This window comes from Atractosteus spatula, chromosome 2 (genome assembly GCF_055471065.1).
Source record: "Atractosteus spatula isolate fAtrSpa1 chromosome 2, fAtrSpa1.hap1, whole genome shotgun sequence".
In the NCBI taxonomy this organism is placed as follows: domain Eukaryota; kingdom Metazoa; phylum Chordata; class Actinopteri; order Semionotiformes; family Lepisosteidae; genus Atractosteus; species Atractosteus spatula.
The window spans coordinates 21,503,620-21,519,623 of record NC_142707.1 but is presented as its reverse complement, the minus strand read 5'-3'; the positions used below and the strand labels follow the sequence as shown (position 1 = coordinate 21,519,623).

The following is a 16,004-nucleotide window of genomic DNA, read 5'->3' as shown; positions in this document are numbered from 1 at the left end:
ACATCATCACATCACATTCAATAACTGCTTATCCAATTCAGTGTCATGGGGGAGATGGAACCTATCCCAAAAAGCAACAGGTGCACAGAAAAATACACACTGGACAGGAAACCAGTCCATACAATCCATACAGTCCAACATACAATAGGGCCAGTTTTACCATAAGCCAGTTAACCTACCCAGATGTCTTTCAAATGTGGAAGGAAACTAGAACACCCAGAGGAAACTCATCCAAACTCCACACAGACAACACCACAGGCATTAAACCCTAGACCCCAGCACTGCAAGGCAGCAATGCTAACCACTGCACTGCTTTGCTGCACATTTCCTTGATATACACATAAAAAGTAATATACCGTACATTTCAATAAGTAGTTTAGTTTTTGATGTGTTTATTAGATTTAGTCCTTTTTAGTCCAGTTTTGATATATCTTGTGTGTTTTTTCAGCCAGATCAAGGTCGTGGGTCAGAGTGGCAAAACAGTGTTACAGGTAGTGGTCTGACAGATGAATATGCTGTTCGATTCTGTAGCACTCTATTCACTGATCCCAGTGTTTAACTGGAGGATCCAACATGAATACTTCTACAACCTCATTCAAATTAAAATAATGTGTACTAATATGTAATAGCACAGATCTGGTATTTAAGCTTTAAATTGAGACTAAAGAATAATTACTTCTTGCATATACAGCAGGTGGATTTGTCACAGGAAGACCTACTTTGGTAAGCAACTGTTTTTTCTTATCTTGAGCTAGAACATTTTTCCTGAGTATCCAGTTATTCTGTCAATGGAATTGTATACCGTGCAAGTGACATCTAAGATTTTGTCAAGAAACCACATCATTGCCACATCATTCAGTTCTAACCTCATTTAAACATTTTTGAGGTCTCTGGTAAGAATGGTAGTGTTTCTAGTGCACAGGCCCCTGTGGTTATTACTTAGTCTTTACCTTGAATATCAAGTTAGAGTAAAATGTGTGGATATAATTTCTTTCACTCTGGTCGTACAAAGTTAATCATGTAACTTGTTTTTAGCTGTTCATGTAAATCTCCACAACTCCACACCATGGCAAATGGGCATGTGCATGGGCATGGGCATGGGCATAATCTGAAACAGTCACCCAACAGACATGTTGTTGTGTGTGCAATGTGTTAAACTGAGGAACCTTTTGTAGATGTCCACAAGCTCCATTGCATCTTATTGTTTATTCTTATTGTTGTATATTGTTTTAAAGTCAAAGACCTTAGACAAATCAAGAGATTGTCACGGATATCGGAAAGGCATGCCGTGGAATGGCAGGAGAGTGAAAAAAGACCCTATGTGTAGCGGCAAGATGGGGGTTAGCCCGGCCTCAGCTGGTCAGACAATGTCGGGAAGAAACCTGTGCCCTCAGGCCAAGGACGTGGGGCGACCTGGTGCTAGGTGGGTCTCAAGACATCCGAACCTCAGTGCTGAGCGAGGAGGAAAGTGTGACCCGGAAATATATAGCCCCAGACAAAGACACACTGGAAGGACAAGCAAAGCACAGGGAACTAGGGACAGAACAGAGTAGGAGCATTCTCTAGCTGTAGATGTGACCCTTTACAGTCCTTAAAAGGCATTTAAAATCAGTGTGGTCTATTGCACAATACAGCTGACAACAATGTTTTACATATGGACAATACTGTATATCAGAATCATGCAAATAGGCAGGAGAATGACAGTGGACTGGACTGATAAGTATAGAGTGATTGGTATTTGAAATAATATCACCTCTACTAGGATTGTAGTGCTAAGTGCAGTACTTTCCTGTACCAGCTCTTAAAGCGCTGTAGCCACTCTTAAAAAACCAGATTGCTACAGTGATGGTGTTTCACTCCACAGCACTGGTCAGATGGTTAATGATGGCAGCTGGCTGTCTGATGTCATTATCTGATGATAAAGTTGATTACAGGCACCTGGATAGCTGGACAAACTTATCACATTGATCCAGTTAAGCCAATAATGATCTTATTTAGATGATTTAAGGCTGAGATGGAATGAAAACCAGAAGCCGCACCAGGATCACATTTGCCCATCCGTGCACCAGACTGTCGTTTTGAAGTACAGTAGTTAATCTGTTGATGCTGCAGGGACTAATTAGCTCTTATGTTCTTTTTTAGCCAGTGGCTCCCTTGCTGTGGCATCAGTGTGTGGCAGAACCCTTTGGGTTGTTCCCACTGCACCACAGTTCATTAAGGATCCATCACCTGTCACTCCAATGTGTCACCCAGTGAAGGGTGCGACAGTCTTCTTCAGTTTGCTGTGGCTAAAACCATTCAAATTGATTCAAGCATGATGTAGTTTCACCTGCACAATGATTCAACATCCCTGGCAGTAGAGCATTATCTTACATATTTCTGATATCACGAAAACACCATATTCTGCCTTCTTTGTATGCGAAGACGTCATTTTTCATACATTTTGAAACCATTTCAGGGTGAGAGCTGTCTGCCTCTAAACTGTATTAAATGATGTCATCTTATACATAGTGTTTTTACACCTGGCATTTGCATCTGCTATAAATCAGAACATTAACACACCTTCTACTCATTGTTCCCTGCTTATCCTGGAGTTATCAGATCCTCTGAAGCCCCGGAGTTGCATGATTCAATTCACTTCTCTCGCCTCTCCACCTGTGTGACTGACAATCGTGCTAAAGCTGTAGTGATGTTTGACCTCCACCAGAGGCAGGCCAAGGTACCATTTTTGTAAAAGGGCCAATTGCAAAGTCAGTGGTTCCTGGCCCTGACGCGGGATGTATTTTCTTTTCAATCCATCGGAGCAAGTAAATACTGGTGACAAGTAATGCCTGTAATTATAATCTATTTACTTCTTTATATTTAATTTTATTTGGGGATCCATGATACATAGCAGGGTAAGGGAACAAGAAATCACAAGACAGAGATATAATGTATATAAGACACTTTTTCCCAATTAAAACAATCTAAGTGAGGGTTTTAGGGACTGTAAGGACAAAAACTTTGTTCATGTGATTTAAAGAGAGAATCAACCCATAAGAACAAATGGAAAAAAGCAAAGATAACAATTTAGACTAAATGTGTACACTAACATTTCAAAACCATATATTCTATAGCCTTTCTTGACTTACCAATCTTTTTAACAGAACATAATTTTAAGTATTTATAAAAGATATTAAACTTATCTTAACCAAACACTTGTTTACACAAAATCAAACGGAGAAGTGGATGTGTTGCACTCGAGTTTTAGTGCAACTGCCCTTCGTCTTAAGCTCAACACCTGCACTATCACTTGGAACTCATTGCTGCATAAACGGCAAGTTAAAATATGATAAAAGTCGCTAATGTTTACCACCTGCTATGCAAATATGAGATACAGGACTTTTTCTAAATTAAAATCACTCATGTCAAAAAATTACTTGCCCAGATGCCCAGCTTTTTATGTTGTGTCTTGAGTACAGTACTGTAAGCAAACAGAATTTTTACATTGAGTCCCCATTACCTGTAAAGTGGTTTGAGTGGAGTGTCCAGAAAAGCAGAAAAGTAAGGAATTATTATTATTATTATTATTAAAATACATATTATTCCTTATTCCTGTTAAGGATTGTGTCAACTTGGATCTTATCCCAAAACCAAAGTTTGTAAGATGAGACTACATCCTGGACACAACTTTCATAAATACACTACATCATGTAGCCCAAAGTTCCTTGGAAGGCAGGAGGGAACTGAAACACCAGGAGGAAAACCAGGCGGAAAATATACAAGTCCCTTCATGTAGCAGATGCCCCAGTCTGGAAATAAACCCAGGGTCCAAGAGTGGTCAGGCAGCAGTAATAACCACCAACCACAATGCCACCCACAATAAATCTAATTGCAGAGCTACAGTATATTATGTTATTACATATTATATATTACAGTATATTATGGTTTGATAATTCTTTACACAGTCCCAGATACATACTGTAGTAATTTATTTTTTATTTATTTCATTATCATGAATAGAATAATTTCAGCATTAGGGAAGTGGCATCTGAGCCACAGCCAAAGTTAGAGGGATGCATTCTGGTGCGGGTGGAGCAATACTTGCATGACAGTAGCCGAATACGGAATATGGATGAATAGGCTGATAGCGTACACCAGTCACCAGACAGAGGTTATGGAATTGGGCTGCATTGTCTGGGCTCCACAAGACAGATGACAGCTGCCTGGAGATTTAGTGATGGAAATGCGACAGTAATTCCTCATGTCAGGCAATGGTGACTCCAGCACCAGCTTTCACACAGAGAGGGTTCTGAGTCAGGCTTGTAAAATTAATGGGATTGGGGGCGGGGGGGGGGGGGGTCATTGGATAGTCTACACTTGTGCAATCTATATGATCGTGTTCAGCTTTTCATAGTTTAGCTTTCTAGGGAATATCTCTTCCATATTTCTCACTTCTCAGGTAGGTTGGGCACATGTCGTTTTTGAGGTCTGGTCAGGGTTCCCCTGTCATTGTTTTCACAGTTTTTCTCTCACAGGGATTTTGGGGAAGGAAAAAGAATTCAGGGTTCTGCTGCAACGCCTCACCTCTCCTGGAGATTGCAACGTGTGCCAGGAGAAGGCTGGACAAAGTCACTTTTTCTGGTCATTCTGAGTTCACCTACTCTTATATCTTACCCTGACCTACAGAAAGACTGGTACAGGCAATTGCTAACAGGGGCTTAAAGGTTCAGCATGAGACTTCTGTAAATATCTGAACCAGAGGGTTGTGTATTTAGTTGTGATTAGAGAATGTTGTTTTTGAAACAAGCTGTTATAATTATTTTTTATGACTAAGGGTATTTTCCATCTGAGTGTTTTTGTGAGGTGGTTGTTTCTGTCTGTGTACACCACCACAAATGCACATGTTTGTGTCTAAATATATCTAGACTATCGGGATGATTCCTGATGTTTCTGCAGATAAAAGGATCTTTTCATTATTTTCTTGGAGCATCATAAAAGACCACTATTGTCAAGACACTGGCAGGCACATGCCACTCTCCTTTACAACGGGTAAGCACGGCATATCTGAAGAAGGGAATTTGTTTTTGCCAGTCTGTATATCACATATTTTCAGTTATTTTTTAGTCTTGTAACTGCTAATGTTCATTTAAGATACTTTTTGCTGTGGTATTGCTCTCTACTGTATATCTGCTTTTTTTTGTCAAAAATCTGTAATGTTTGCAACAGAAGTTTTTAGCATTATCATACATCATTTTAACATAATTTTACTGTATGTTGTTGTTGAATGAAATAAGCTTTCTATCATTCCTAAAAAGCTTATGTGATATTTTCAAAAGAAAGGTTATGTGCTTGTAATGAATTTCCGGAAGTTTATTTTGTTTGTATACCTCAACATATACTCACAAGCACATGCAGACACTGCCTGTCAAAATTACAGCACCAATTGTAAGTCTTACAGAAGCCCTTCTATAAAAGGAAAGCCACATTTTGACCAACTGCCTTTTGCAACAGATTAATATCTAAAACTAGGACTTAGCAGTGGACTGGTATTTTTACCTGAGATATTGATCATGAAACATGTTCCTTGTAAAAGAGGTAAACAATTCTGTCACAGGGCTCAAGATGACTATCAGAGCCGATACAAGAGAACACTGTGACAGTCTGTGTCATCAGCCCCATTAAAATATTCATTTTCCACCCATGTTTGTGTGGGATTCCTCCGGGTGCTCCAGTTTCTTCTCACAGTTCACAGACATGCTGGTAGGTTAATTAGCATCTGGAAATATGACCTTGGTGTGAGTGTGTGCATGTCTGTGACTGTGTCTGTGTCTGCCCTGTGAAGTACTGGCATCCCATCTGGGGTATCCTGCCTTGCACCCACTGTTTTCAGGAATGGGTTCAGGCTCTGACTGGAAGCAGTGGTTAGAAAATTGATAAATCTGTTTAAATTGAATATATAAGGTATTAACATAAATTGTATAGACAATTAGTTTCTTATATATTTCTGTTCTCACTGTTGTTCATACTAGATTAATTATACTCTATGCTGTTATTTCAGGCACTTGCTTAAATTCAATACCAATTGTTTTCCTTAAGAATTGTGTCTGCCATAAACCCCTTTTAATCTCCCAGTTAAAATATTCTTTCACATCCTCTGACATGATACTGTGGAGTTTTGAACTAACAGTATTTTTGTTTTTCTATTGATATATTTTATACATTTGATTAACTGTTTAACTACACATGGGAAAACTCCCATAAGGAGAGAACCTGCTTTGTGCTTATTGCATTTTCACATTTTGCAAAGAGTGAACAAATTATTTTCCAAAGGCTAAGCTGATGGTTAAAAAAAAAAGTCTGTAATCCCTGTTCTACAGTATGTTGCCAAACTAAAACTCACAACAGCAAAATCAAATTCTTTTTTTTACAGAACATTTTGTAAAATACCAGAGATGGGGATGAGTGTGTGACTCATACAAATGGCTTAGAAAGCATATGTTTGTAAAATAATGAATTGTACTACAATCAAGATGTGAAAACGTTATTTTATGTTAAATGTTATAAAGATATTATTTAATGCTCTCTGTGTGATTATATTTACCAAAAGAGTGTGATTTTATTTACTAAGTTACAGTGAAGTAATTTGTGTTGTACTGAGAGGTAGAGCATGACACCAGATTCAGAGAGGAAGTGATAATGATATACAGTATAATATTAATGAGAAAATAGAATAATTCTTCAAAAAGTGCTAAAACTCAGCAGGGGAATGCTGGATTATTCTCAATTATTTAATACTTGAACAGCTCCATAAACATTTCTTCTGCAACGCCAATGCCCAGTTACAATTCAATTCAATGTCCTTAGAGACACCTACACATACAGTACATGACAGGATTCAACCATACTATACAGTATATAATCCATTCAGTACAGTTATGATACCTTGATCCAAAAGCTCACCAATGTCAGTATGGCAAATTTCAGAAAACTAAGTCAAGATATTTGTTTTATCTACTGTAGTTAAATTATTAATATTTACCCAAGTATTAATATCACCCATAAATTTTCTAAATGCTTTATCCTACACAGGGTTGTGGAGGAACCGGAGCTTATTCTAGCAAGCACACAGGTGCAGGGCAGATTACACCCTAGAATGGATGCCAGCCCATTGCATCCACTCACACCAGGGCCAATTTTCCCAGAAGCCAATTAACCAGCATGAATTTGAACTGTGGGAGGAAGCTGGAGCACCAGGAGGAAAACCACACAAACACGGAGAGAACATACTGTACAAACTCCATGCTGTTAGCACCCCATCACTGCCAGGCAGCAATGCTAACCACTATGACACTATGTCAACCAGAGTTACTGTATATATTTTAGAAAAAATAACAGCTTATGGTGTTCCTAGTCAAGTGCTAGGTAGGTACAGTAAAATGTGCCATTAATGCAGAGAGGTTCAATCAAGTGTCTTAAAAGCTTCAAAATGCTGGGAAAAGAATGGAAACTCTGTATTGGCCCTAAAAGATGCTTCTTTTTATAAAGAAGAACAGATTTTTCTAAGCCACATTTTGGAAGCTTAAACAAAAAATAAACTTGATGTTGTGAAAGAATCAAATTCTTTCTGAGCTCTTAAAAGACTTCTGTTTCTCAGATTGTAAATATCCTCTTCCTCTTCATACCCTCTGAGCAGAGTTTTGATTTATCTTTGTTTTTTTAAACAAGCAAATAAAAATATAAACAAAGAATCCCACCTTGGGAGATTTCAGCTAACATCCATTAGATGTAAGAGATTTAGAATTTGCTTTAGGTTTACCATAACCAAAGTAGACTAAATAAGATTGATTAATTGGTTCCTTAATAATAAGGAAATGCAAACAAATCAATATTCACACAGCAATTACAGTGCTTAGCTTCTCCTAACACTTTTCCTAAGGTATCCTATAGGAAATGTCAAATGCATCACGTCAAAGCGCATGGGGATTATTGTATAGATCATGTAATTAAGTTATTCTTCAATCGTTCCAGATCTTTATAGCATTTTCTAATAGGTCAATATTGTATATACAGTTTACGATATATCATAGTTCGCTAAAGTGTTGCCCTAATATTTGACTATATCGATCTAATACATGTATAGACTAATATTGTATAGTTTATCTGAAAAATGCCGTTGTTTTTTTTTTCCCTTATAGTATATTTAGTCGAATTGTAACTTTTTATTTTATTATTACAGTTTTATTTCCCTGATACAGCAATGAAGCATGTGTTTCAAGGTAGGACATACAGTATTTAAGCTTCTGTTTATTAAACACCCGAAAATGCATGATTCTGCATCAAACTATTCTTCTTTATTATTCATAATGGCCTATTCGACCCGCCTCATGTAGCCGTCCAGGGAAGGTGCAGTATCTTATTTGCTGTGGTGAAAAATTGGGCGGTTCAGTAATGAAGTCATCAGCAGGGATGGCTGCGCTATATTCAAGTGTATGTGAGCGAACAATGTTGTTGAATGGTGTGGCATTTGAGACCCATGATTATCGCGTTTATATGGATACATCGGTCCAGAAATAAATAAATGTTTGTACTTAGCTGATCTTTGTAAAGACACCGCAAAATGATATAAAGGAATCTAGCAACAAAGAAATACGAATCCTAGGCATCCAGAAACAAGACTAAGGTACAGTATGGATAACTAGAAATGGAGAATAGAAATAATAGAGACAGCATTTGATAACTGCATTTACAGACGGCAAAGTTTTAAGCACACTATTAAGATACATCGCAATAATACACTTGATATTTCTTTTGATAGGCACATACAAAACCGACAGTTGCTGCTAGAATTATATATCCGTTGCACATAGCATGAACGCTATGCTTCTTTAATTTTTCTTATGATGCTATAGCTTATGATGGTACTGTAAATACAGTACATTACTGGCTACTGTATGAAAACCAGCATCCGGTTGTCGATATCATATCTATTTTTGTGGTAAATGTAAATAGGCCACTTGTTAGGTAGCTTGGCATTGCTTAACCAGGTTTTGCTGAGACTTATGAACTTCCGATGCTATAAAGAAAGAATGATTAATTCTTTCTTTATAATTCTTTATTAATTGTTGGGATTCAGTTTATTCGGTATACACTACACGAGATTTGTATAAATCAGTTCAATTATGTTTTAAAATGCACAGAATACATCTGGAAAAAAATGTAGAGAACCATATTGTATGTCCTTAATCAAAGTTGCACTGGTAGTGTTCAGTCGGATACACGTTCATGTGTTTTATTTATATATACAGTAGTACAGAATCTGCGTGTGTAAATGTCAATAATTGACGTGTGCAACAAAGGCATGAATTTTCCAAGTTTGATCCACTAACTTTAGCTTTTGGTCAGAACACAATCTCTGCCCTATATTTGAGATAGAAAGACCTGATTTTCTAATTTAACTATATACTGTAAAGTAGCTCTAGTTGTCTAGTGTATTTTACCACGAAATGTTCCAGTGTGTAATGATACTGTATATACAGTATGCACAACATATGCAAACAAACTGATTTCTCCTCCTGCTCTCGCTTGTACTTAAAGTATTTCTTCTGATGGAGCACAGAGCTAAGACCGTCTTGGGTTCCAGTGTTTCTAGCAAAAGGAAGACTTCAAAACCAAAACAAAAGGGCAAAAAACAAGGTAGTATACAGATGTGACTTTTTATCTTTAGGATCAGTTCTCGAACAATTACAGTAAATTATGCATTCATTTATAAGAGTGCTGAATTTAGATGAGAATCTAAAATCTAGATTTAGATGAGAATCTATACATTTATTTCAGGTTTTAAGTGGGAAATAATAATTCTTCATTTTTATATGACTGCAAATACTTCTGCTTGTAAATACTTGTAAATCTGTATAGAGTGTGTCCTATTATACAGTACATGCTGTTTTGCCATTCTGTTGAGCATAGACAACAATTTTGTGTGTTAACAAAGTCCGAAATAAAACTTAAATATGTTTTCAACAGTTCTTCACCTAAAATGGCAAAAAAAGATAAAAAAAAAATTTTTCTGAAAATGTAAAGACAAATCATAAATGTGCTCCTTTTTGATTTTCTGGTTTTGAATGGAAATGTAAGTTGGAGATCTTTAGCTGTTTGTGGAACAGCTAAAAAGTCATCGCCAACATATTTTTTGCATTTCTTATTAATTTAGAGTGACATTTTTTTTGTTTTACCCACCTCATATTGAATCACCAATATTTTGTACTTCATATCTCAGCTCACAACTATCAACTCTGCCACTGTACACACTGGAGAATGGGGCCTTTAATGTATTTAACTTAATATAAAGAGTTCAAATAAATGCCATTATTGGATCAATTGATAAATTGATTATGTGACTGACAACTGTTGGAATGAAAACCATGTATGCAACTTCCCCGAATCAGCAGATGCGGTGCACTTCTTTTATTGTTTGCTTTTTATTCCTCATTTTACATTTAGATGTAGTGTTTTTTTGTAATCACAGTAATCACCAGTCACCATCTTCATAGTTGTTTTTCAGCTGTTCCAAATTCAAGCGTGTTTGTTTATGCTTTCTAGGAGCATCGAAGGATGCTGAGACAAAATGTAAATCAAGTCAGAACAAACCAACCAAGGTAAAGTGAAGCACACAGAGATCACTTTAAAATTTAAATGCTCATTCATTTTTTATGACGGTATCCATTGTGTCACAGTATTTGTATGTATTTTACACCTATTATAAACCAGAAACTTGGAAAGTCAAGAATTTTGACATGATTGTAAGCACAGCATAGAATGGCATTTTTGGTTATCATAATCCATGTTAACATAATCATAAAATATGTACCACTTTAAATTAGTGATACTTGAAATTGATTATACTGTATGCAATGGGTTTTTCAATAGGGGAGCAAACATTTCAAGATGTATTTTACATGTAAAATTATACATACTGTACATATATTTCTTCTGTTGCACTTGTCTAATCTTTCAGTTGGGATAAGATGTGCTCACCCATTTAATCAATGATGAGAAAGTTTATGTAATACAAATACGTTTAAATGAATATAGACTGTACCCGAAGTACAGAAAATTATTTTTTGCACTTTTCTATTTAAGAATGAAGATCCACAGCCACAGAAAGTACAGAAGATAAAGATAACTTTAGGAAGAAAGAAGTAAGTGATTTTTTTGCCATTATTACTCTTTCAAAATGCACACACATCTGAGTTAATTTTTTATCTCATAATATATGTTTCCATGTACATTTTATTATTTTTTATGAATAGAATGAAATCCCCCAGGTCAGTCAAGCTGAGACTTATGACTAGTCTTGTTTGGACTGGTACTCATCCTAGAGTTTGTCACAACTGCTCATGCAGATACTGTATATAAGGATATATCTCATGAGAAAAAGAAAATGTAACCAGTTGATCAGTTTAATGGCTCTGGTCTCTGCAACCTGCATAACTAATATACAAACATACTGTTAATATTTCATATGTTGTAGGTTCCTGTGAAGTGAAATTCTTCAGCCTCTTTCACTGGAGACTTTTGAATATCAAATACTGTAAATCTCTCACCAATAGTTTTGCCGTGTGAATATCCCATTGTTGTAGAAGTATTGCATTTGTACTGCAGTCTAGGGGATCAGGGTTCAAATCACCTCACTGGACGTCCATCTTTACAGCTAGCACCCAAATGGATTGAGCTGGCATACTACTCTAGGTATTCTGGAATCATACGTGTACAGTCAGTTTCCATGTTGTGTCACTCAGTTTCATCTCACTTCACATTCCTAGCCTTTTCACATTCCCAGCCTTTTCAAGTTAGTGGACTCTTGGAATTATGGTACCATTTGTTTGCTTTAATCCTAACAACCGAGATTTGGATCCCTTCACAGGACTAAGACAACCAGTTACATTATAAGAAGCGGCAAAATATTGAGTATATTGTGTAAGTTTGCCATAAAATTTAGTAGTTACCAGGTACTAGATGTACAAAACACAATGAACATTGAAGACCTTAAGAATACTGTACTTATCTCTTGCCTTGACTGTTGACCTCAATATATTCAGCTGCTTTGTGCTACAGCCTTAAACTCAAGGAAAGGTAAAACAAAGGGGAAATGTAGCTTGTGTTGTTTTATGGACCTGGTCACAGATGAAAAGCATAGCACTACCTCCTTGGCATTCCAGCACTCAGGAGTTTCAGAGTGGCTTTGTCTCAGAAAATGCTCCTGACGATCCTGTGAATGAGTCCCCCTGCTCCTCCTTCTCTTCCTGCAGCCTGGTCAGTGGTACCAAGGGCAAGGCCCCAGCCTTCCGGAAGCCTTCATCCCGACTGGAGACGAAAGAGGGAAAGCCCAGTCTGGAAACAGAGAAAGGTGACCACACCAACAGGGAGAACCTTACATAGCTTTTTAGTACTGTTCTTTGCAAACTTCAATCCATTGTTTAATTTCAGATGCAGTCCATGTACCCTTCCCAGTGTCTTTGCAATTGGAAAAGAGCATGATTTTATTGTTTCTTTTGCATTTGCTTATTGTTTCTTGGTAGAGTTGCCCCTTTGCAAGGCTCAATATTTTTTTTAGAAATGAGGAACCAGTTTTGATCAGGAGCAAACATTTTAAACATAGGTATGAGAGAATTAAAATCTGGTTGATTACTTTTATGAATGAGAGGTTCAGCAGTATTAGTGCATTGTCAAAACATATTTTCCAACAGTTTTCTAACTGCCTTATACAAACTGCTGCCTATCCTGGCAAGTAAGAGGTGCAAGGCAGAACACACACTGAATGGGACGCCAGTCCATCACAGGGCAGACTGACACAAACACACACGTACTCACACCAAGGCCAGTTTTCCCAGAAGCCAACTGTCCTGCCAGTATGTTTTTTTGATTGTGGGAGGAAACCCATGAGAACCTGGAGAGAACATACAGACTCCACACAGATAGTGCCTCAGGTCCAGAATTGAACTAAGGGTCCCAGCCCAGCAAAGCAGTAATTTTAACCACTGCACCACCATGCTGCACCCCAAAATATATTTCTTTTTTTTTTATTTGAAGGCTAGAGAAGTGAGAATTCATTCAGTATTTCTTGATCAAATTAAACGTCATGGTGTGCCTTACTGATCAAAACAATACAGTATTTATTATCTTCTTGTTCATCATAACTTAAATCAACTTACAGTATGTCCTTGATTCGGAAATATGAATTCAGTTAAGAGATCTTGAATAAATGGTTCAAATTATTACAGCACTTTACCTCAAAACTACATTGTTTTTATATATGGAAAAATGTGTCTACTTTGTCCAGTGATCAATATTCAATGAATATTATCTCCTCCAATTTTTATGTAATTCAATAACAGGAAAAAATATATAAACTGCAGTAGGAAAAATGCACAGTCATTGACGGTTAAAATGACTCTACCTCTTCCTCATTAACACAGGAACGGTGCCAAAGAAAAAACACAAAAACGACAAGGCGGAAAATAAGCGCACTGACCAGAATCTGCTGAAGTCAGCACAATATACAGGTACCACTTATGCGTCTATCAGAAAGTGGAAAAAAAAACATTTTTTAAGATGGCTACAGTTTTGCGCATCAGTACATGATTTCTTGGCAAAGCTGTCAGTTTTTACCTATTAAGAAAATAGGTCCAGAAATGGTCATGCCCAGGATAAGACATTACCTCTACAATATTTAGAAAATACAAAGATTTGCATGGGGGAGGTTTGAAACAAAGATTTATGGACAGTTGAGACCAAGATGAACATTTTACAAAAGTTATGGGCAGAACTTTTGCATACAGCACGACTGACCCAAAGCATACTGTATACCCAAAGCAACTAAAGAGTTCCTCAGGAGAAAAAGTAGAAAGTGATAAACAGGCCAAGTCAATCTACAGATTAAGTATAATTGAGCATGCATTTTACATGCTCAGGTAAAAATTAAATTAAAATCAGAACACCCCAAGAACAGGCAAGAACTCAAGGTGGCTGCAGCAAGGCATACAGTATGAATGCAAATTATTACTCAAAGAGTTTGAGCTCAGTAGGTTGAGCTCATTGGAGAGATATGCAATCAAAAACTGACCCTTACAGTCTGAAATTTACTTATTGAATCTGTCCCAGTATTAATGATCTCTTAAAATCAGTGAGTTGAACACAAGGTATACATTTGTTCTGATGATCAAATGTATGCACGAAGCAACCCAAAATCAAATCAGATTTATTGTACTTACAGTATTATACATACTACAATGCTGCAGGGGAGAGTGCACGGGCACCAAAATAAGTGAGATGTCGAACACAGACTCAATTAGACCAAAAGGTTTTTTTTTCAAATGCAAGTATTTTATTAATACTTGGAAAAATAAACCAATATAATACACAGCGTCAGCAACCATATCACCCTGCAGCTCTAAACTGGCTACCCACAGAAGCTAAGCAGGCTTGAGCCTGGTCAGTACTTGGATGGGAGAACTCCATGGAAGCTATGGTTGCTGCTGGAAGTTGTGTTAGTGGGACCAGCGGGAGGCGCCCACCCTGCGGTCTGTGTGGGTCCTAATGCCTCAGTATAGTGGCGGGGACACAATACTGTAGTGGGCACCGTCTTTCAAGTGAGATGTTAAGAGCGGTGCGGTGGCTCTGTGGCTAAGGATCTGCGCCTGTGGCTGGAAGGTTGCTGGTTCGTATCCCATTGCCGGTAGAGGAATCCTACTCCATCGGGCCCCTGAGTAGGGCCCTTAACCCCAACTGCTCCAGGGGCGCTGTGTTCCAGGGGCTGACCCTGCGCTCTGACCCCAAGTTTCTTTCCCTGTCTGTGTGTCTCATGGAGAGCAAGTTGTGGTATGCCAAAAGACAAATTCAAATTGTTTATGCCCAATAAAAGTGATCTCTTAAACCGAGGTCCTGACTCTCAGTGGTTGTTAAAGATCCCTGGGCTTTTCTTAATAAGAGTAGGGAGTTATCCCGGTGTCCAGGCCAAATTTCCCCCCTCGGCCTTTACTGTGGCCTCCAAATTGTCCTCATGTATGATTGGCTTGCAGGGTGTACCCTCCCTTGCGCTCGTTGCTTGCCGGGTAGGCTTCAGCTTCCCGCGACACCGTATGATATAAAGTGGTTTGTCAAAAAACATGACATGACATAATACACAGCTCACTTTAGGAACACTAACTCACTTGACAAAAAAACCTAACTAAATATTGGGGGTAGTAAAGTGTTTTACCGAAACAGGATATTATTTTCTTTTGCCATAATAAGTTGACGAGTCTTTCAAAGTTGGTTAGTACATGGTCTTTTCTCACTTGAGTTCTGGTTTTCCAAAACCAAACAATTGTGTCTTGTTTAGTTTTTCTTTTTCTCCCAGCACGTGGAACTCACCTGTAGTCTTTTCTAGTCATTCTTTTTGCCCCAGCTTCAGCTTCTCACACATCAATAGTTTTCCTGGTCTTAACACAGCCAACTCATAAAGCAGGTTTTCCTTTTGTCTAAGTAGTTCACTGCTGCCTCCCTCTTAAATAAACACGCCCCGCATGATATGTTTCCCTTCCTCACGTCTCATAGTTTCAGTAAAACAGTTTGTAAAGCTCCAGTTACTAACAGTAAAACACACCGGCTTTTACATTGTGGATTTTCTTCCTCTTTAGATGCAACAAATTGTGTTCATTGTGCTCTCTCTGGTTTTCATTCAGTTTTGTTTCGGTCTCCTCTCTTGTATCACTCTCTGTTCTCTGCTCCGTACTCCACCTATATAGCCTGGAACAGGTTTCACACCTGTTTTTTGTTCCCCTAGCACTCTTAAGCTGCCATTTGGAGGACAGGCAGTCTTCTGCAGCCATCTTAGTATAGGCAAAAATGTCTACAAAAATGACATGGCACAGAACCTACTTCCCCCCAGGACACGACCTCCCATGGCATCATAATACATACATTTCATGATGACAAATACAATTTGCTTGACTGTAAAGCAAAAATGACAGTTTCGACTATGA

The 16,004-nt window shown here is 37.8% G+C and overlaps 1 protein-coding gene across 1 annotated transcript in view; it reads left to right on the top strand.

Annotated features, from left to right (window-relative positions):
• The first annotated feature begins 8,489 nt into the window (after positions 1 to 8,489).
• Positions 8,490 to 16,004, top strand: part of znf512 (zinc finger protein 512) — a 28,987-nt gene continuing 21,472 nt past the window's right edge. The window contains exons 1-6 of the mRNA XM_088909403.1: positions 8,490 to 8,662; positions 9,577 to 9,675; positions 10,582 to 10,637; positions 11,122 to 11,180; positions 12,291 to 12,388; positions 13,458 to 13,544. Of these exons, the coding sequence (XP_088765529.1) occupies positions 9,588 to 9,675; positions 10,582 to 10,637; positions 11,122 to 11,180; positions 12,291 to 12,388; positions 13,458 to 13,544 (388 nt within the window). The 5' untranslated portion in view covers positions 8,490 to 8,662; positions 9,577 to 9,587. The remainder of the gene's footprint in view (positions 8,663 to 9,576; positions 9,676 to 10,581; positions 10,638 to 11,121; positions 11,181 to 12,290; positions 12,389 to 13,457; positions 13,545 to 16,004) is intronic.